The sequence below is a fragment of the Cloeon dipterum genome, chromosome 1 (genome assembly GCF_949628265.1).
Source record: "Cloeon dipterum chromosome 1, ieCloDipt1.1, whole genome shotgun sequence".
Taxonomy (NCBI): Eukaryota; Metazoa; Arthropoda; class Insecta; order Ephemeroptera; family Baetidae; genus Cloeon; species Cloeon dipterum.
Genome location: NC_088786.1, coordinates 4,869,383 through 4,889,054, shown reverse-complemented (window position 1 = coordinate 4,889,054; position 19,672 = coordinate 4,869,383). Strand labels below are relative to the sequence as shown.

The window sequence follows — 19,672 nt, the reverse complement described above, 5'->3', positions numbered from 1 at the left end:
CATTTTTCTTTGACGGCCAATCAGATAATCAGAAAAGCTGCGGTGAAAAATCGAACTCCCTTGACACGATATTTTGTAATATTCACTGGTTAAGGGATGATTATTTGAATTGGGTGCTGCTAGTGGAATCTAATAGTAATTGATCAAGATCTTGATTAACTTTGATCCCACAGAATTCTTGCTTCCTCAGTAATTTTACAGTTTAATTTTGGCTATTGATATCGATTCTCCCACACAGCTGGGCTTTTTCTCCGTCTTTTCACAGCTGCGAAGTGCAAGGAAAAACAGGGCAGGACTTGACTTCTTCGACATGGCAGGGATATTCACCTGTTCCTCGAGATCCACATCGACATTGGCCCTTCGATTGTTGGGCAAACACAGTCCGGCATCCAGGGTGCGTGAGAAAAAAAATTAAGCTTCATTTTGTACCTGGATTTTGTTTGAAATCAACCGGCAAATTTTGATCCTGCGTTTCGTAATAAGATTTGACCTGAGTGAACCTACACTCTATTTATATTTGAATTATCAATTTAGCTAGGCAACCAGCCACCGTCTGTTTTATTTTGACTGTGCTAAACAATTAATATGTAAAACATTGCGAATTTTTGCCAGTTTATTTTAGTCTTGGGCAAGATGCCAGTGCACTATGTTGCACAGTTTCAAAAGTTAAATACATTTTATAAGAGTGCACTCATGATGAACCCTATTTTTAAATTCTTGATAATATTGATAACATGGTTATTATCTGTTTTCAGGTGCCGAAATCTCGATTTTCTTCAAACCAAGGTAAAATATCGTGCGCAATTTTCTACAGTATGCTAAGTTGAAAAATTAAATATTTTTAAGCATCTTGACATTTGAAAGTGGAAAAGAAATGTTTTTAAAACGATTTAAATTAAATATTTCACTTGGTAATCACGTAGGTGATGATTGTAGATGAAATTTAAAATGTGAAAATTGTTTTTATTAATTCGCAGGTGGAAGAAACAGAGCAGCAGCTTATGCTCTTGTATCACAATCCTGCCACAGCAAGTAAGTTACAACTTACACTTAAATTTTAGAATTTTAAAAAATGTATTGCTCTTTAGGCAGATTCTCTCGTCGTCTCAATGGATAGTTGCCTCTAGAAACATCCATTCGTCCAGGATACTCTGTAAATTTTTTCAAACAATTGTTTATATATTGTGATACTAAATTTGTCAATAGGGGATGAAATTAAGATCGTGACAGTTCCTCAATTTGCTGACTCCATTTCTGAGGGCGATGTCAGGTGGGAGAGAGGTATGTAAGAAGGTTTAAAAATATATTTTTTACCCCGCAACAATAATTGTGTGGTGGACCATAATAATAGTAATAATTAGTGGAGTTCTAACAATCCGAAAAATATATAAACGTGATTAAAAACAATGTTTATCATCCAACAGCTGTTGGCGACTCTGTTGTTGAAGATGAAGTTGTTGCTGAAATCGAGACTGACAAGGTCGGTATTTAAACAGCTATAAAAAAAGATAAAGATCACTATTAACACTGTGTTTAAACATAGACCTCGATCCCCGTGCCTTCCCCTGGAGCTGGCACCATCGAAGAGCGCTTTGTTGAAGATGGCACCACAGTTAAGCCTGGGGATAAACTTTTCAAGCTGAAGGTTACCGGAGGAGGAGGAGGCGGCGGTAAGGCGGCCGCCAAACCAGCTGCTGCTCCCACTGAAGCCGCTGCTCCTCCGCCTCCACCACCAGTTGCTGCCGCCGCTATTCCTGTTGCAGCTCCTTCGGCTCCTCCTCCACCTCCACCACCAAAACCAGCCGCCGCTGCTGCGCCCATGACTTCCATCCCTGTCGCTGCCATCAGACACGCTCAGGTATAGAGATGCTAATTGAACTCTGTTACACAGATTTATGATAATTGACGTAGGTTTGAAACGACATCACAATTTAAGGGCCAGGATTGCTCATTTCATCTGCTGCTCTGCAAATTTTTACTTGCTTCTTGTAACTCTCATCATGATTTTGTTTTTAGAACGTGTTAATTTTTTTAAAATTGTGTTGTTGATGTTTTTATCTTAGTTATTCATGAATTTTGATAATTTTCATTTAGGCTATTGAGGCCGCTACTGTGAAATTGCCCCCTGCCGATCCTACCACTGAAATCACCGGCACAAGGTCCGAGCAGCGCGTGAAGATGAACAGGATGAGACTAAGAATTGCCCAGAGACTTAAGGAGGCGCAGAACACGAACGCCATGCTTACCACCTTTAACGAAATCGATATGAGGTGATAAATTAGAGGATCCAAACAAACATAGGTTAATTAAATGTCTGCAGCAATATCATGGAGTTCCGCAAGGCCAACCTGGATGCCTTCCAGAAGAAACACAACCTGAAACTGGGTTTCATGTCCGCCTTTGTCAAGGCCAGCGCTTACGCTCTGCAGGATCAGCCTGTGGTCAATGCCGTTATTGACGGCAACGACATTGTTTACAGAGACTATGTGGACATCTCAGTCGCTGTGGCTACTCCTAAAGTGAGATTATAATAGGTCTCGATTTATTATGAAGCTATTTTATGTTTTCAATTCGCAGGGCCTGGTTGTGCCTGTCCTGAGAAATGTCGAGGGCATGAACTATGCTGACATTGAGAGGGCAATTGCTGCCCTTGGGGAGAAGGCCAGATCAGGGGCCTTGGCCGTTGAGGACATGGATGGAGGCACCTTCACCATCAGCAATGGAGGCGTTTTCGGCTCTCTGTTCGGCACCCCCATCATCAACCCTCCTCAGTCAGCCATTTTGGGCATGCATGCCATCTTCGACCGGCCTGTTGCGGTCAAGGGACAGGTAACGACCTGAACTTCAAACATGCTCTAGTGTGCTTAGGCCTTGCGTTTCAGGTTGTAATCCGACCAATGATGTATGTCGCCCTGACCTACGATCACAGGCTGGTTGATGGCCGTGAGGCTGTCACCTTCTTGCGCAAAATCAAGGCGGCCGTGGAAGACCCACGAATTCTGTTGCTCGGCTGAGTAGAAGAGAAATAATGGAATCGATGTTGTATAGTTTCCTCATTTCATTGAATCCTATGAAACACCGTTTTAATTCTAGAAAAATGTGAGCTTTCCGTTCTGGTGGAGGCTCTGCTACAGTGTAGACGTAACTCTGGACAGTGCATACCCATTATTATTCGCAAAATTATTTTCTTAATTTCCGTGCAGGCTTTTATGTTCTTGCCACTTACAAATTGCTGTTTATTTTAACCTATTGGATCTGCTAGCAAATTGTCTTCTTGACTTAATCTTGAGAAATGACTTCTCTGCACTGTTTTATAAAGAAAATGCTCAGTACTTTAATAGAGGAGCATTTTCCCTGTTAACTGCCACACCCAAAATGAAAAGGCATGCTTTACAATTGAAAGTCTGATTGCTTATGTGTCACCATCAAATTCACCTGAATTATTTATGCGTTGATATGATGTGGGTTATAGTCAGGAATTCGGACAGGATGATCTGAGTATGTATTCTTTTGCTGTAAAGTATGCTCTTTGCATTAAATGGAGACGTAACATCATTCTACTCTGTTAAAAAAACTGCTGTATAATTATTTTTCTTAACTTAGAGAACCTTTTATGCAACCAACTTTAATTCCATAATCCATGATTAATACATATAAATTTTCCTAATATATGGTACTAAAAAGCATCTCGTATAGGTTACATAATATAAATATTCCACGTTGGGTATCAAAGCCACAACATGTTTTAATAAAGTAACCACGGTGTATGAATTTACCGGTAAATAATTTATATATGAATAATATAAAATTCATTTTATCTGCTTAAAATATATACAAAAAAAATTGGGACCATAGTATAATTTTGAGTATATTAATAATAATTATCCAGGCAAATAAGGTTTAAAAAACACACGAGATGCAAAACGTTAATATTTTTATTTATTATATCTAAGACGCTGCATTTTTTGATATTTTTTAATTCTGACAATTTAAAAAGTTTAATTACTCCAATTACACACTATTGCTATGTATTCCTCCAAGAAGTTAGAGCAATATTAAGAAAAGTTGGTTTAACAGTATTAGGGTTATTAAATAGATCTCGAGTTTGACGATCAAACAAAAAGAAAAATCATCAATTTCCTCATTTTATTCAGCATCACCCACGTTCACGTTTGATGAGAATGAATCAAAGCTGTTGCAACCAGTTGCAACTAAACGGCTTTGAATATTGCCGCCAGTCGTAACACAAACATCTGACTGACCTTGACCACTGAAAGATTTGTTTTCTTGTTTCGAGGCGGAATCTTTTGCGAATTCGCACTGAAATTTAAACAAAGGTTGTCGGGTTCAAGTTTTAATGTGAAAAGAAAGAATTCTTTCGCTTTTCCGCCCAAAACTGGTGAGTTTTTCATTGATCGTGTCGCGGACGGTGCGTCGGAATATTGCGCAACGGGCAGTCGAGTTCGTTGCAGCAACAGCAGCGCTGACCGCTTCGTTTTAACATAAAATGGAATTTTGATCCTCCAAACTGCATTTCTACTCTGCAAGTGCATCAGGCTTGTTTAACGACTTGCAGGAAACACGAAAATGTCGACAGACTTGGCGAAAAGCGAAGATTTTGACACAGACAACGACCGCGGCAAAGACAACTGCAGCGACGAGGACGACGACGAGTACGAGGAGGAAAAGAGCGAGGGTACGGATAAAGTGACTCACAGTGTTGCATTTCCAGTGACTCACGAGCGCCCATTTTCGTTTCAGACTTAAAGATGAACGGGTTCGAGGAGAACGGTTTCGGCGAGGACGGCAAGAAGATCGACTTTTACGAGGACGCGCACTCAGTCAGCAGTAACTGCCAGGAAAGGTACAAATGCCACCACTGCGACAAGTCTTACAAGAACCTGAGGTCACTGAACCAGCACTTTAGGGAGGTGCAGGTATGCCGAGTGTGCAAGATGTCCTCACCAAGCATCGAGGCCTTCACCACGCACATCCTCGAGGACCACACCATCGGCGCCCTTTGTGGATTCTGCATGATCAGCTTCAGGTCGCGGGCGCGTCTGGTGGAACACGTGCGCACGCACACTCAACTGGCGTTGAAGCGGCCCGAGATAAAGAGCGTCCGCAAGCCAACCAGTAAGTCTTTTATTTCGCAAGTCGCCTCTGCATATGCATTTTTCCTCTTGCTTCAGGGGAAATGCCGCGCAACTGCAAAACGTGCAAGCAGGAGTTGTCCCCCTTGTCTCCGCATACCTGCCACGCCAACACCTGCAAACTGTGTCAGAAGCCTTTGAGGACCAGGAATGAGTTTGAGGTGCACATGATGCGACTGCACTGTTCCGAGACGGCTTGCCAATTTTGCGGAGTCAAGTTGTCATCCACGCCTAATCTGATCTACCACCTTAAGTCACACACTTCGCTAAGGTATAGCTAGTATCTGCCTTGTAAGGTTTTGTTTAAAACTCTGACAATATTCTTTCAGATATCCTGCATTTAAATGCGATAATTGTGGCTTGCGATTCCGATCTGAGGCTAAACTGAAGCTGCATGAATGCCAGCCAATCAGCTCGCCAGAAGTGTCACCAGTTAAAGAGCTGAAAGACCATCTCAATTCAAGCCACGCAGAGAAGAGTGACAAAAGGTTAATATTTTGGCAAATAATTTGTAGATTGGGGTACACTTATGAGGCTCCAATGTTGATACTAGACTCGCAGAATGGTTTTGATTCAATTTATCGCTATGTCAGGGTTGTGCCTCAACACTTACATTTTTGTTTCATGTGAATCGAGATAGATGTTAAAACCATAACACTCTTATTGCTTGTTTTTTTGGCTCAATAATTTTTACAAGCTGAATCGGGCCTAAAAAGCATAAATATCATCACCAAAATCATTTTCTGAAGTAAACAAGCAAGATGGCCAAGTCAGTTTTATTGTAGCATCTTGCAATCTAACCGTTTAAAATAAGAACGAGCTGCTACCCTACTCTGCTTCTTAGAAGCTTAACAGTTGTTGGCAATTGTAGGGTGTGGCAAGAAGTTTTATTACTGAACGCGATATTTGACCTTCCTTAATAAATGATTTATTTTTCCTTTCGATTGCAGCAACAGCAATGCCGCCACTAAAGAACCGAAGGTGCAGGCTCCCACCGAAAAGTGTGGAATATGTGACGCAAAATTCAAAAGCCGGACAGAACTGGAGCAGCACCGCAAGGATCAGCATTCTTGTCGGTACTGCAAGTACATTATGAGGAGCCAAGAGGAGTTTGAGAGCCACATGATGGAGGAGCACTCAAGTAAAGACGAGTGCCAATTCTGCAACCGCAAGTTTGTGACCTCGTCGGCACTGCGCACCCATCTCAAGATCCACACCCTGATCACTTACAAAGGCCACAAGTGCAGCAGGTGCAAGCAGCAGTTCACCAGCCTGAAAGAGAAAGCTGCGCACCGGTGCCAAAAGTACCCTTGCGTCGACTGCTCGCAGTCGTTCCCGTCAGACACGGCGCTCGAACACCATCGTAACCACGAGCACTCTGACAGCAAGGCGCTCAAGTGCAATCTCTGTCTCAAGTACTTCATGAAACGCAATGCCTTAGCTGTGCACATGAAAACCAAGCACAAGAATCTGGAAGATGAGTAAATTTGCTCTCTGTGTAATTCAGTTGAACTATGAAACCGTGTCTGCTTTTGTGTTTAATTAACTGGCAACAAACTTAATTTACCTAATACCAGCTTGAAGTTTCAAAACACAAACCCATATTGAAGCAGTCTCTTTCAATGTAATGTGTAGGTTGAATCTTGCGTGTGAATAAATTCAAATTTTAATTTTAAATTGCTTAAGAAACCAGTTTGGAACTTAATGTCCTATAAATACTCAGCTGGAATTTGTAAATAATCTGAGAGTGGTGGTTTCTGGTTCAACTGAATTAATGAAAGAATGAATGTAATGCGTTCACTTGCCGAATGCTACAGAAGGAGCAGATAGGGAGCTGTTCAAATGGTAGCGCATGATGGGAGCCCTGAAATGTAATAGGACCGTGAGTGGAATGTAGTTTTGCTAACAGCACTGAGCGGGCCCCTTCTTGTCGACTCGTGGAACTGAAAAAGGATCAAAGACTCCAGCTCCTCTCTGCGCCTCCTTAGTAGGTAGCAACAACTGACGTGCGGGTACTTTGCAAGTCGAATTCAACAGCATCACAAATTTAGCGTTTGGATAAGTTAAGTGCCATTGATCGCAAAAGTCTTGTTATTTGTCAAAAGTTTTTATCACAACGCGCACGTGTTTTCACGCATATTACCACTTGAGGGCCAAGTGAGGGAAATGAGCAACTCGACACGCCCGAGTCTTTTTGCGAGTCCTTTAGGGCTGGTTCACCTGTTGTCTAGGTGCCAGTCTTTCGTCGTGTAGCCATACATTTAGCTAGGTGTGCCTAATTTTTAAGAAGCAACTCCCAAACGCGCCCGAGATTGCATTTTTACTGCTGCATTTGGATCATTGAAAGGCGCGTTTGTTTTAAAATTTTGCCAGTCGTTTTTGACAACATTCCTTTGATATGAGTTACTTATTGTGGCAGTATTCTGCATTCTGCTCCTTTGTTTGATTCAGCTCTCACCACTTAAATTTTGTTCATAAACACCAGAAATGTGATCAAACCCTTTTCTCTTTTTGTTTTTGTCGTCATAATGGTACACTAATTCTTAAGATCATTTATAAGAGTTCACAGAAATCCGCAAATTATTTTTTAAGTCGTTGTAACCACCACGATTAAAAACACCTGATGCTATTTTATAAATCCTCAGCGTTTTAACCTATTAACTAATACACAATAATTTCTGAAAATGAGTATTTCCTTTATTTGAGATTCTATTTGATAGACAAAAAATATCGAGATTAATTATTTTACTCTTGACGTAATTCAAGGTGTGGCACCTCTCTTGGTTGGTATGATTAGAAGCGGACCGCTGGGCGGTTTGCAAGGTACTTCTTGATGGCAGGCAGTTCCTCCACCTTGGTCTTCAAGGCCTTGAGCCCAGGGCTGTCGGCCAGGATGTCCTTGCCAGCCATGTAGTTCAGGTAGTCGGCCAATCCAGCAAACCAGAAGTCAGCCCAGGTGAGCTTCAAATTCACGCATCAGCTTTAACTCTCAAAATGGACGACGACGAGGTTACCTGTCCATTGACAAAGTGGCCTCCATTCTCCTTGAGGATCTCCTCAAACTTTCCTAGGTAGTAGGGGATTGTGGTGCTCAAAGCCAGTTCCTTTTTGGTCTTCTTGGACTCCTCATTGTTGTCATAGTGGAATCCGGAGAAAGCTAATAAGAGAGTCCAGATAAAATTGCGGGAGCCCTTCTGGAAATTAGTTTCATACCAGATTTCAGGTCGAGAATGGAGTCGACGGCAATGTCGCACAGGAGGGACTCCCAATCGTCCTTTCCTGCTAGTCCGGCTTTCTTAGCAAGGTAGCGGCTGATGGCAACTGATTGATGCACCGTCTTTCCATCCAACTCGAGCACAGGCAATTTTCCAAGCGGGAATGCTGTTGGCGAATTTTTGCGGTCATTTTGCCAGTTACAGTGAATGCCTGAATTAAACTTACTTGGCTTTCTCGGGCCGAATTGTTCGCTGGTGAGGCGCTCGTCCTCAAACTCGGTGTCGCTGTAGTGGAGGATGTACCTGATAGGTTCACCCAAAGCAGTCACGTCAAAATAAATCAGTTTCACTGGAGCCATTTTAGAGTTGACGTGTGATTGTTCTTGTGGCTGAAGACGAAGAGGCAAGTTAAGCGTTGGGGAGCAGTAGTTTTTATCTTATGTAATTACTTTAATCGCCTCTCTTTTAGGGACCTTGAGCCGGCTTCAGCATTCAGCAGTTTGGAGTGCGAATGCTAAAGTCACATGACAATAAATTGACAACATTGCTGCAATTTCAGTTCGAATTTTGGCGCGAAGCAAGGAAGGATAAAGGCATTCAAAATACTTGGATCAGTTATCTAATACCCTTTTAGTACAGCGCAATAGTTTTAATTCAGCCAGAAGAAATTATTACCTAATTTTATCTCCCTTATCTCCAAATATCTTTTTTCTAGCTCTTAAAGGCTAAAATTGATATTAAAAATCTGTTGTTCTTATCAGGTTATCCAGAAATATTATTAATAAAGGATGGTGTAACCACCACGATTAAAAACACCTCTGAAGCTATTTTATAAATCTTCAGTGTGTTACAATTACTTGTAATTGAGGCAATGGCAAAATATTGGCTAACATGGCGTAATTGTTGTAAAATTATTTTTTGTTTTGTTTAAAATCGATTTTCAACTAGTACAAAATAATTGCTGAAAATTAGTATATTTCCCATATTTCCTTTATTGGAGCAGATTCTATTTGATAGACAAAAAATAGCGAGATTTAATAATAATTTGTTCTTGATGTGGTTCAAGGTGTAGCACCTTCCCTTGTGGTTTGGTTAGATTTAGCAGCGAACCGCTGGGCGGTTTGCACGGTACTTCTTGATGGCAGGCAGTTCCTCTACCTTGGTCTTCAAGGCCTTGAGCCCAGGGCTGTCGGCCAGGATGTCCTTGCAAGCCATGTGGTTCAGGAAGTCGACCAATCCAACAAACCAGAAGTCAGCCCAGGTGAGCTTAAATTTATTCACGCATCACCTTTAACTCTTCACAATATGGATGATGACGAAGGTTTACCTGTCCGTTGACAAAGTGGCCTCCGTTCTCCTTGAGAATCTCCTCAAACTTTCCGAGGTAGTAAGGAATTGTGGTGCTCAGAGCCAGTTCCTTTTTGGTCTTTTTGGATTCCTCGTGGTTGTCATAATGGAACGAGACCAAAGCTATTAATTTAATATCGTCCAGATAATGTTGCCAGAGTCTTTCCATAAATTAGATTCTTACTAGCTTTCAGGTCTTGAATGGAGTCAACAGCAATGTCACACAGGAAGGATTCCCAGTCGTCCTTTCCTGTTAGTCCGGCTTTCTTTGCAAGGTAGCGGCTGATGGCGACTGATTGGTGCACCGTCTTTCCGTCCAACTCGAGCACGGGCAATTTTCCAAGTGGGAATGCTATGTAGGCGAATTTTTGCGGTCATTTAGCCAGTTACAGTTGAATTTATATATATACTAACTTGGCCTTCTCGGCTCGAACTGTTCGCTGGTGAGGCGCTCGTCCTCAAACTCGGTGCCGCTGTAGTGGAGGAAGTACCTGATGGGTTCACCCAGAGCAGTCATGTCAAAATAAATCAGTTTCACTGGAGCCATTAAAGAGAAATGTGTTTTTCCTTGTGGCTGAAGACAAAAAGGTGACACGAGTTACGCGTCAAGAGCAGTTAAATAATGAATCGCCTCTTTATACTTTATGTGGCCTTGAGCCGCGGCGGCTTCAGAATTCGGCAGTGCCGAGTGCAAAAGTCACATATTATGGCAATAATTTGACAACATTGCTGAAATTTCAGTTCGCATTTTGGCGCGAAGGAAGGAAGGGTAAAGGTATTTAAAGTAATATATTGGATTATATCCAATCCCCCCTTTAAGTACAGCGCAATATTATTGCAACAGTATTAAAAATAATTATTTTTCACTAAAGTGAATAAAGTATAAATAAAAAATTTATACACTTTACTTTTCACCGCTATAATATATTTTCAAGCTGTTAAAGGCAAAAATTGATCGTAAAAATGATCAAAATTCGCACATATTAGAACAGAATCATCCAAAAATATTATAAATCTTAATTAACACTATGATTATTATTACAATTAAAAGATTTAAAACCAGCAGGATTAAAAGTAAAAAATGATTATAAAATTTTATCTTTTGATATTTGTATTATATTTGGTGAAATTTGCGAGGCAATAGTTATTTTTCCAAAAAATTAGAAGTCTCCAACAGGCCTCTTCTCCAGATACTTGCTGATGGAAGGCACGACTTCAACCTTTGCCTTCAAGGCTTTGATTTTGGGTGCGTCAGCGAAAATATCTTCCTCGGCCATGCGGTTCAAGTAGTCTGTGATTGATGCCAAGAAAATGTCAGCCCAGGACATCTAAAAAAATTATAACAGGTATATTATTCATTGCGCAGATAGGTTTTTGAGTATAATACCTGTCCATCTTTCAAGAAATGTCCTTCATTCTTATTTAAGTAATTTTCAATCTTTCCAACAAAAGAAGCTTCGCATGTTAAATAAGCGCCTCTCCCTTCCTGTTTCTTTGCCTCCTTCGTGCTTTTCGTAAGCATACATAATTTGCAAGAGCTGCAATAAATTAAAGATAATACTGAATGAAGTCCATTCAGGTAAAGAGTTTGAAAAGCGACTTTGAATTTCTGTTCGCGAAGGAGGTATTTAAATTACCAAAGTTTAAATATGTATTTATTTATTAAGAATTCAATTTACATGTTAATTTTCATGAGGAAAATTCTTTTAGGTGGCCAAACATGCGGAATGCGTGGGGGTTAGTGTTTTCTTCTAAATATATCATATTATATTTTTTTAATGAAATTGTTCTTCAATCAAGGTGTCCATGTAGACATGACGAGATTGTCAAACAAGAAAAATTACTACTTCTCCACCTCAGAGGTGAGCATTTTTCGACGATTTTAAAATTCAATACATCACGTCAAGTACTATTGCAGCTGTCTTGGAAGCAAGCGAATGATTTCTGCAATAAGCACGCCATGCACTTATGTTAGCTTCTCCAAAGACGCAATCTGAATTGACTCTTTTGTTCCAGAAAGTGAAGCAATTTTTGAATGCAGGTAAAAATTGATATTCTATCATTATTATTTATTCTATAAATAACAAATTAAATTTCTTTGATTCCCAGAAAAGGATTGGAGGGTGTCTGCGACGGACGTTGGAAGCAGGGCTGGCGATTTCAAATGGCATGACAGCCAAGCTCTTCCTAAGGACAGCGCCTTGTGGAACAAGGAATAGAGAGAGCCCAACTCTTTTGGTCAGGGCGGCGAAGCGTGTGCACACATTGCTCCCTATTACAAGGACAGACTTATGGATGAAAGATGCTCGGAAGTTTCTAATTTCATCTGCGAGCAGCCTGCCAACTCGGTTTGCTAAAAGTCTGGAAAGTGTTTCTAAGTGAAAATAAAAATTTGAAGTTAATAAACAAAAATTAAATTATTTTTATCTTTTACATTGTTTGCATAAATATAATTTTTATTTCAATCACTTAAGCATGAAAGTTTTACAACAATCAAGATTTATGTTTAATTAACTTATGGTATATTTTATTTTGGCCTATATATAGTTTTAACAAAAATTCATTGGAAATATTTTTCATGCTTTGCAACCAGCCCGTTGGATCGCATTGTTAAGGCATTCTAAGAGTGTGAAAGAAATATATATGGGAGATATTTGAGTATTTCGGGGATCTAATTACTGGCTACCCATTGTCAGAGATGACAAAAGGTGGTTAATTTTGTGACTCGAAATGCTGGATGACATAAGCACTTGCGACGACTTACCGCGCACCTTTCCAGCGTCTTTAGGGACAAAAGTTTGGCGTTTCAATCAAAGTCCTTGGTGCGGAGAGGTTAAAAGATGGCCACATTGGGTCCAAGCTCCTCTACGGCCACTCGGGCCACTTGATCCATGTTATTGGGACCTGGGAACCGCAGTGAGCTCATAGCCCACGGGATGTGCTGAGCAGAGGCTACAAAAATATAATATAAAACTTGTAATTTAATTCTAAACTCCGTCTATTTCTGCCTTTGTCTAGAAAAGGGAATTACGTCACCATTGTTAATATCTCAGCACGAAACCTGTTGATTGGTCGAGAATCGAGAATGCATTGAATATTTTTGCAACGTTTAGAATCAAAAGGCCATAGTCATAATAGTGATTAAAAATTGCTCCAATTCTCCACAATCTTTCTAGCAGCCCACCGTAGAGACTTATATTAAGTTTTTATTAATTTTCATTATTCATCGCATTTTTTCCATTAAATAATTTTACTGTGGATACTGTGTAGGGACACAATTTAATTTTTTTATTTTAGCATCGCGATAAATTCATTAATCACTGGGATAGCAGCTGAGAAATCGAGCCTGGAGATCACAGCCTCGATGCTAAACTTTTCCTATTAATGTATATATGATTCAGTGAAATATACTAATTAGTTAAATATTAATAAACACGCGCGGACTTCAGTGATTAAATTTATCCTGAGCGCCATTCTGCCTGTCTCGTAGGAAATCTATTTGAATGAAGAGTATATTGGAGATGGAAGAATATTGGGATATTATCCTCGTCGCCCTGCATTGATAAGTGGCTCGCGCACGCTAGTTTTCCACCCTCCGCTTGCTCGCTTGCTCCTTTCTCCATTTTTGCTGCCTTTTTTAATTCTAACTTGTGAGAACATCCTTGGAACGCCACTGTTCTTCTCTTACAATTTAAAAACTCAAATGACTTGTTGTAAAAGTGAGCCTACAATAAATCCTATTAGAATTGTTCCTATGGTCGAAAACCATGTCTGAGGTGTAAAGAAAAGTTTAGAGAAAAATATTTAATTTGTCACGCATGAGCTTAGACCTAAGGAGAGTCTCTCCTTATGTAAGCCGTTCCAGAATTTTTTCGTTGCAAACCATGCCTGGGAAAAAAGTTCAAGCGACCCTCTCAGTATGGGTGCGACGCAATAGAATGTTGTTTACTCAAAAGAATCAATAGGATGATGAGAAAAATTCCGTCTTCTTTTGTCCAACGCGGGTGTACTGTCACGAATGCACCTTCATACAATGGTTTCCCCCTTGGCTCCAACGCACATCCCACAAGTAAATTCCTGGGAAAAAAAGAAAAAAAATAACACAGGCAGGATTTTTTTTAAAAATTGAGAATAGTTCCTTTGCGATAAATGTATGTGTGCAGCCGGCTGTGTATTGAAAAAAACACGCGTCGTTGTGACTAAAACTGCCACTCTCTTCCTCATATCAGCGAATAAAACTGCGTGTTTGATGGAAGTACGTTAATTTTCATGTATGAAACAGCAGAATATTAAGCTCTGTAAATTATTTTTGAAATTTCATAGAAATTAAAATAAGGAGGTTATGGCTGGCGCATCTCACAATTAACCAATTAAGTCACGCAATGACTGGCGGCTGACTACTATAATTATGTTTATTCCATGCAGCCTCAAATAATTTGAATAAATAAATTAAATTATTTATTTATAATGGCTTAATTTAGCCTAAAATTTTCGAAACGGGGTTCTTTCTTCCTACTTAAAACTAAAACTATCAACTCATCAGAACGAAAAATTAAATGTTTTATACCCTGGGAGAATTTCGATCTTTTCAGAGTGTGATTTAGCGGGCGCTCATGCGTTCAGGAACAAGCGGCAGGTGTTTATTTTTTCCCATCACAGGGTTGTTACCCCTCCTTTACTGGAGCGGGTTAGTTTAGATTTTTGCCACCATATATGAACAGCACTTCAGACCTATCCAGATCGTTCTGCTCAATTCTCTCCTGCGTCTCCTGCGTGCCACACAGCATAAGCCATCTGCTCTGACAGAAAATTCTCTCCTGCCTCTCCTGTGTGCCATACAGCATATTCTGCTCTGACAGAAAATTACATCTTCCAGACCTTAACACCTCGATTCAAACGTAAGTTATTATTTTAATTGATGTGTTTTGCGTAGTCATTTATATTTTGTTTTATTTAATATCTCTTCTCAACGAATTTTTTCAAAAATCGCTAACAGGACAAATGTTCTGAATTCCATGCGGTCCACGTTGTGCCGCGATGATTCGCCATTTTTAAGAGGTGGCAGCCGAATTTCACTAACTGAGTGCACTTTCAACTTTTATAAATATTGAGCTTGACGATTCGTGATTATTTGTCTGCCTTTAAGAGCCGAATTACGGTTTTTTCCTTTTCAGGCTCGTTTAAGTTTAGTCCACGTGGTCTGCATTTTAGTACAATAGTTCCGAATAGTTCTTATAATAACTAGATATTGTATTATGTTTGTTTTATTTTAAGGCGTATAACTTACAATAATGAACTTAATAAGTCTTAGCGGCTGACCATGCAGTGGCCGAAAATAGCTGGATGGCTTGAGAACTTAGACAGCATTTACCTGCATGGTGCAGCCAAAATTTGTTTTAAACAGGAGCAAAATTACTGAATTACAATTTATACAAATTAGCAGGAAATGGCAACAATGCTAAAATTACTAAAAATATTAATACAATCTTTTTATGAAAATTTTGTTTCGGAAAATACCTTGCACTTTCTAAGAGGACGGATCAACAAGACTGCTTTACCTTAATTGGTCCAACCCAGAACAAAACAAAAAAATAAATTAATCTTTCTATGCGTGCTTGGAAAATAAACGTTCCGCGTGAAAAATACAAAGACTTTAGTGGTGGCACTCATGTGCAGAGCAAGATATTTTTTCTCTCTATCACGTGGTTTTTTTAACCCCTCGAACGCGGGGCGAGGGTTAATTCACAATTTTGCCACCACCCGAGTACCTGAGCGAGAGCGCCTATTCAATTCGCTCTGAACTATTTTGCTGCTGCTTCTCCTGCAATTCATACCAGAGCCACGCGTGCACTCGCACTCGTAGAAAATGTTATCTTGTCGATCTATAGATCCTTTAATTTGAACGGGAGTTTTTAATTTTGTTTATTACCTTCTTGGTTGTTTTTCTTGACATTTTATCTCTTGACCAATTCTGGATGATTGATTTTCAAAACGCAATGAAATAGCAATTTTTCTGCTTCACGTACTGGCTCAATATGGAAGTTGCCCCTCTTTTGCCTTGCCAGTCACAGTAAGAATTTATCTTTTATTTTCAAAGTCTGACTGATCTTGTTTGGGCCCTTCTGGCTGTTGAAGGAATTAAAACAAAATAGTAAGAATTCCATAATATCTGAGAGACGATTGATCGTGAGAGATAGCCGCCGCAACGATGAGTTAGAGGAATGGCTCGGCGAGGCCAAGAAGTCGCTCTAGTTCTGCGGGCTGTAAGAGGTCGGAGGGCGCACTTATTATGTATTTTTGGTATAAGCTGTGTTGCAGATATTCGCAACAACTATTGAGAAAAAGGAACAGAACCACGAACGTGGGGTGTTTTTCTTAAAAATTATTGATTGAAAACCCACAGTAAAAGGAGCAACACCAAGCGCGTTTAATTTTTACTCTTTTAGTTTAAGTGTCGAATTTTCTCAATTTCCAATTTTGTCCGATTTTCATTTACACTAAAAATTTTGTAGGATACTAAATTAAAATGGCTGGACTTGGAAAACCATGCGTCCTGAGCATCACGTTGGCGAAAGGCAAGAGCTTAGCGGAACTGGCAATGGAGGCAGTGATTAGAAACATCTTGCTTTATGTTGTGCCTCAGTGGAAGAAAGCCAACACTCTGCAATTGGCTTCTTTGCGTAAGTTACAATTTTCATCCTGACATTTATTCGTGCTAATCAGGTTTATCTCTTTTAACAGCTATTTCCCTGCAGCAGAAGGTGGCGAAAGAATTGCTGAGCAAGCGGTGCACTGACGAGGATTTGTCAGTTAATAAATACAAGAAACAACTCAGGTTGTACCAGGCCGTACTGAAGATAGTACAACCAAAAGAAGTGGATATCGGAGGTCTGATGTCATACTGTCCGTTGCATATGCAGAAAAAGCAGCTCTTGGTGGTAAATAATGGAAATTGTAAATTATATGCGCATTAGACTAAATTATGTGTTCACATAAATTGCAGATATTAAAATGGATCTTAATCCACCTTCCGAAAATCGAGACGCTGAAATTCACGAATTGCAACATTTTTGATCTCGATCTCCAATACAAGCCTGCCAGCATCGAAGACCAATTGATTGATTGCATTTGCAACATGCAACATCTTAAACAGCTCGAATTTGGAGATTTCCAAATCATTAGTTACTACAACCTTAGGCATATATGCGAGGCTTTAAAAAATAGCTTGAACCATCTTCAAGCTAGGATTGATTTGCCGCAAGATGACATCTGCCGCTCGTCCTTAAAGCACAGCTTTCAGAATTTGAAAGTGTTCCGCTTTGAGGAATTCATGGTGGGCGAGGATGGGGTGCGTCGCCGGCTGAATAATGGCCCACTGACGCAGCTTTGTGTGAGGAGCCTAACAAAGCTGCAGGTGGTACAGGACTACGTGGACGGGCAATCCCACCCACCCCCCATGAACACCGACACTTGCTGTGGACGGTCCGATTTGCAGCAGTTGAGCGTCGAAGCTGAGACGGCCAGCGAGAAACTGCCACTGCTATTCCAGAAGGTCACCCGCTTGCAGGTATAATTTAATTTGGACTCTTACATGCTTATTAAATTTGATAACAAGGGATATATATATAGCGGTTATTCTAGAATTGGATTTGAAACAAAACGAATATTTATGAGATGAGAATAACTCAATTTTGTTTTAATTTTAATTCAGGTGAAATGGATTGGCAGCAACGATACCAACATCGACTCGCTGCTGCAGTTCCGACATGTGAGCGTCTTGGTGTTGGACAATTTTTCATCCAACAGAATGCTTGACGCATTTCTTAAGCGGTATGGCGGACAACTGCACACTCTTTCGCTGCGTGTTGGAAGCGAAAGTAAATTGTGCTTAAAATTTGCCACCGTGTTCAAAGCTTGTCCAAACCTTGAAAGGCTTTTCTTGGAAGGCTTGGAAATGACCGACACCTCAGTCATTACAGCTGAGTCATTTACCAGTCTCAAGGAGGTGCGTTGGAGCCAAAAAAGGTGATAAAAAATTATCAGTTCATATTAATTTTAATAAAAAATTAAATAACAACTGAAAATAATATAGTTTCAGAAATTTAAATAACAAATTTATCAAAATTTCAGGGGGAAAAAGGCCAGCCTTTTATCCGTCTTGTCAGCGCCGGACCTGGAGCAAGTGACCTTAGATGTCAGCAATGTTAGTGTTGATGAATTGAAAGTTGTCTCTTTGCTGGCATCAAAGAAGAAAATATTTGGCAAGCTTCGTACTAGGGATGGGAATATCAAAGTTGATATATCAAAAAAATTTGATATTTCAAATATCATATCAATATCAAGCCTGATATTTGATATATCATATCAGGCTGATATTGATATCAAAGTCAGATATCAAGGTTGATATCAGTTGAAATTTTTGACCTACATGGCATTTTTCATTCCGGTTTTCGTAAATTTTTTTGGACCGAACTGTACTAAAAGTGGGCGTTACCAATATTGAAGTTGTCTCAATGCACAAATGGCGCGAAAAATGACTGAGCAGATCGATCACAGATGGATCTGCTGTCAGCTGTGATCAGCTGGCAGTGATTGCTTGATTGAAAATTAATCTAAATTGTTTGTAAACAATGAATATGGATCTAAATGGCGGTAATTAAGATAATTAATTTTAACTGAACCAATTAAAAATTGCATTTGCATATATGATTATTGCGAACATTGCTCTTTAAAAGGCATAACCTAAATTAAAAATTTAAACACTTAAAACCAAACAGCTGCAGTTAAGTGTAATTTCATTCTGATTTCTCACAATTACGTGTATATCAATTAAACTAAACTATTTATCACTAGATAAAGGTTAGAGGGCACATTTGAGACGGAGAAACACCAATACTTTGATTTTAAGATAAATCGACGCTATTCACAGCAGCTGATATTGTCTAGTTATAAAAACTAACAAATTTAATTAACTCATCTTAAATGGCACAAATAAATTATAATATTTTATTAATTACTAACCAACTATATTTAACTAAAACTAATTAAAAACCCCTGTGGAGTAAGGGGGAAGGGAAAGCAACTTGTGGCGCCATATGGCGGGAGCTGCCACACCCCTTTTCCATCATCCGAAGTTAAAAAGGCGCGCAAAATTTAAATTATATATAAACTCATGCCCAGACTGCAGAAACCCGCGAAATTTTCAAAATTTGTCTCAAAAAACCGATATTTATAAAAAAAATCGGTCAAAAATACTAAAATAATCGGGTTTTAAGCCTTAAAAATGGCCATAACCGGTTTCGGTTCCTCCGGCTGCCATTTTTTGCTCATCTGGAAATATCAACGTTGATATATCAGAAGTTGATATTTTTTCGGTGATATATCAAAATTTTGATATCTGAAATATCATATCAATTATCGATATTGACTTTTTTCAAAAGTGCACATCCCTACTTCGTACCTTGCGGCTTACTATTGGGTGTTGTGAGCAAGTTGGAACAACCGAAAGGGACATTTCGCAAGCACTTGAAGACCTAGCTATGAACGCCTATGCTCACTGCAGAAAATAGCCAATGTGCAATTTTTGTGTTCTGCAACTGCTACGACCATATTCAAAAACATTGAAGTGTGTAATATTGTAAATAATTTTCTTTGCCTAGGAAAAATGAATATGTTAGTGAATGAAGACTGAATGTACATTTTTATTGAACGACTTTTTATAATTAATTTTGTTTCGTCTAAACAAATGTTTTTATTTAATTTTCCTGATAATAGAAAAATTAAAACATACATTACTTGATCAATTTATATAGCAATAACTTTGCTGAAATCCACGAAGTTTGTTAATTAGTCTAATTTGTTTCAGATTTTCATGAACTAACTTTTTTGAAAACGCTTTAATTAGTTTCAGCATTAAATGGTTAAATTATTTTGTCGCTGGAAAACTTTTAGATTTTG

At 39.3% G+C, this 19,672-nt stretch overlaps 5 protein-coding genes and 1 long non-coding RNA gene across 7 annotated transcripts; 4 read left to right on the top strand and 2 right to left on the bottom strand.

Moving 5' to 3' along the window:
- Positions 1-181: 181 nt before the first annotated feature.
- On the top strand, positions 182-3,607 carry LOC135947974 (dihydrolipoyllysine-residue succinyltransferase component of 2-oxoglutarate dehydrogenase complex, mitochondrial). Its single transcript, XM_065496996.1, has 11 exons — positions 182-394; positions 756-786; positions 978-1,032; positions 1,089-1,153; positions 1,207-1,281; positions 1,425-1,480; positions 1,544-1,858; positions 2,095-2,270; positions 2,321-2,519; positions 2,578-2,829; positions 2,883-3,607. The coding sequence occupies exons 1-11, from the start codon at positions 311-313 to the stop codon at positions 3,012-3,014; spliced, it is 1,440 nt and encodes a 479-aa protein (XP_065353068.1). The 5' UTR covers positions 182-310; the 3' UTR covers positions 3,015-3,607.
- A 622-nt stretch (positions 3,608-4,229) lies between these two features.
- On the top strand, positions 4,230-7,791 carry LOC135947998 (zinc finger protein 26-like). Of its 2 annotated transcripts, XM_065497034.1 has the most exons (7): positions 4,230-4,399; positions 4,577-4,696; positions 4,762-4,864; positions 4,928-5,136; positions 5,193-5,424; positions 5,483-5,641; positions 6,104-7,791. In XM_065497034.1, the coding sequence occupies exons 2-7, from the start codon at positions 4,588-4,590 to the stop codon at positions 6,636-6,638; spliced, it is 1,347 nt and encodes a 448-aa protein (XP_065353106.1). In that variant the 5' UTR covers positions 4,230-4,399; positions 4,577-4,587; the 3' UTR covers positions 6,639-7,791. The 2 variants fall into 2 exon arrangements, with proteins under 2 accessions (XP_065353106.1, XP_065353105.1); XM_065497033.1 differs by having other exon boundaries at positions 4,231-4,399; positions 4,762-5,136.
- Positions 7,792-7,828: 37 nt separating this feature from the next.
- LOC135948003 (glutathione S-transferase-like) lies at positions 7,829-8,836 on the bottom strand. Its single transcript, XM_065497040.1, has 5 exons — positions 8,818-8,836; positions 8,595-8,757; positions 8,367-8,534; positions 8,168-8,310; positions 7,829-8,114 (listed from the first exon to the last, which is right to left on the bottom strand). Exons 2-5 carry the CDS (start codon positions 8,725-8,727, stop codon positions 7,947-7,949), a joined length of 612 nt encoding a protein of 203 aa, XP_065353112.1. The 5' UTR covers positions 8,728-8,757; positions 8,818-8,836; the 3' UTR covers positions 7,829-7,946.
- A 504-nt stretch (positions 8,837-9,340) lies between these two features.
- LOC135948005 (glutathione S-transferase-like) lies at positions 9,341-10,375 on the bottom strand. The gene is made up of 4 exons (XM_065497042.1): positions 10,130-10,375; positions 9,900-10,067; positions 9,696-9,838; positions 9,341-9,634 (listed from the first exon to the last, which is right to left on the bottom strand). The coding sequence occupies exons 1-4, from the start codon at positions 10,260-10,262 to the stop codon at positions 9,467-9,469; spliced, it is 612 nt and encodes a 203-aa protein (XP_065353114.1). The 5' UTR covers positions 10,263-10,375; the 3' UTR covers positions 9,341-9,466.
- A 1,139-nt stretch (positions 10,376-11,514) lies between these two features.
- Positions 11,515-12,121, top strand: LOC135948007 (uncharacterized). Its single transcript, XR_010575749.1, has 3 exons — positions 11,515-11,577; positions 11,634-11,756; positions 11,825-12,121. It is a non-coding gene; the product is annotated as an uncharacterized LOC135948007 (long non-coding RNA).
- Positions 12,122-14,877: 2,756 nt separating this feature from the next.
- On the top strand, positions 14,878-17,755 carry LOC135947999 (uncharacterized). Its single transcript, XM_065497036.1, has 4 exons — positions 14,878-16,395; positions 16,457-16,653; positions 16,719-17,282; positions 17,427-17,755. The coding sequence occupies exons 1-4, from the start codon at positions 16,242-16,244 to the stop codon at positions 17,742-17,744; spliced, it is 1,233 nt and encodes a 410-aa protein (XP_065353108.1). The 5' UTR covers positions 14,878-16,241; the 3' UTR covers positions 17,745-17,755.
- The last annotated feature ends 1,917 nt before the right edge of the window (positions 17,756-19,672 follow it).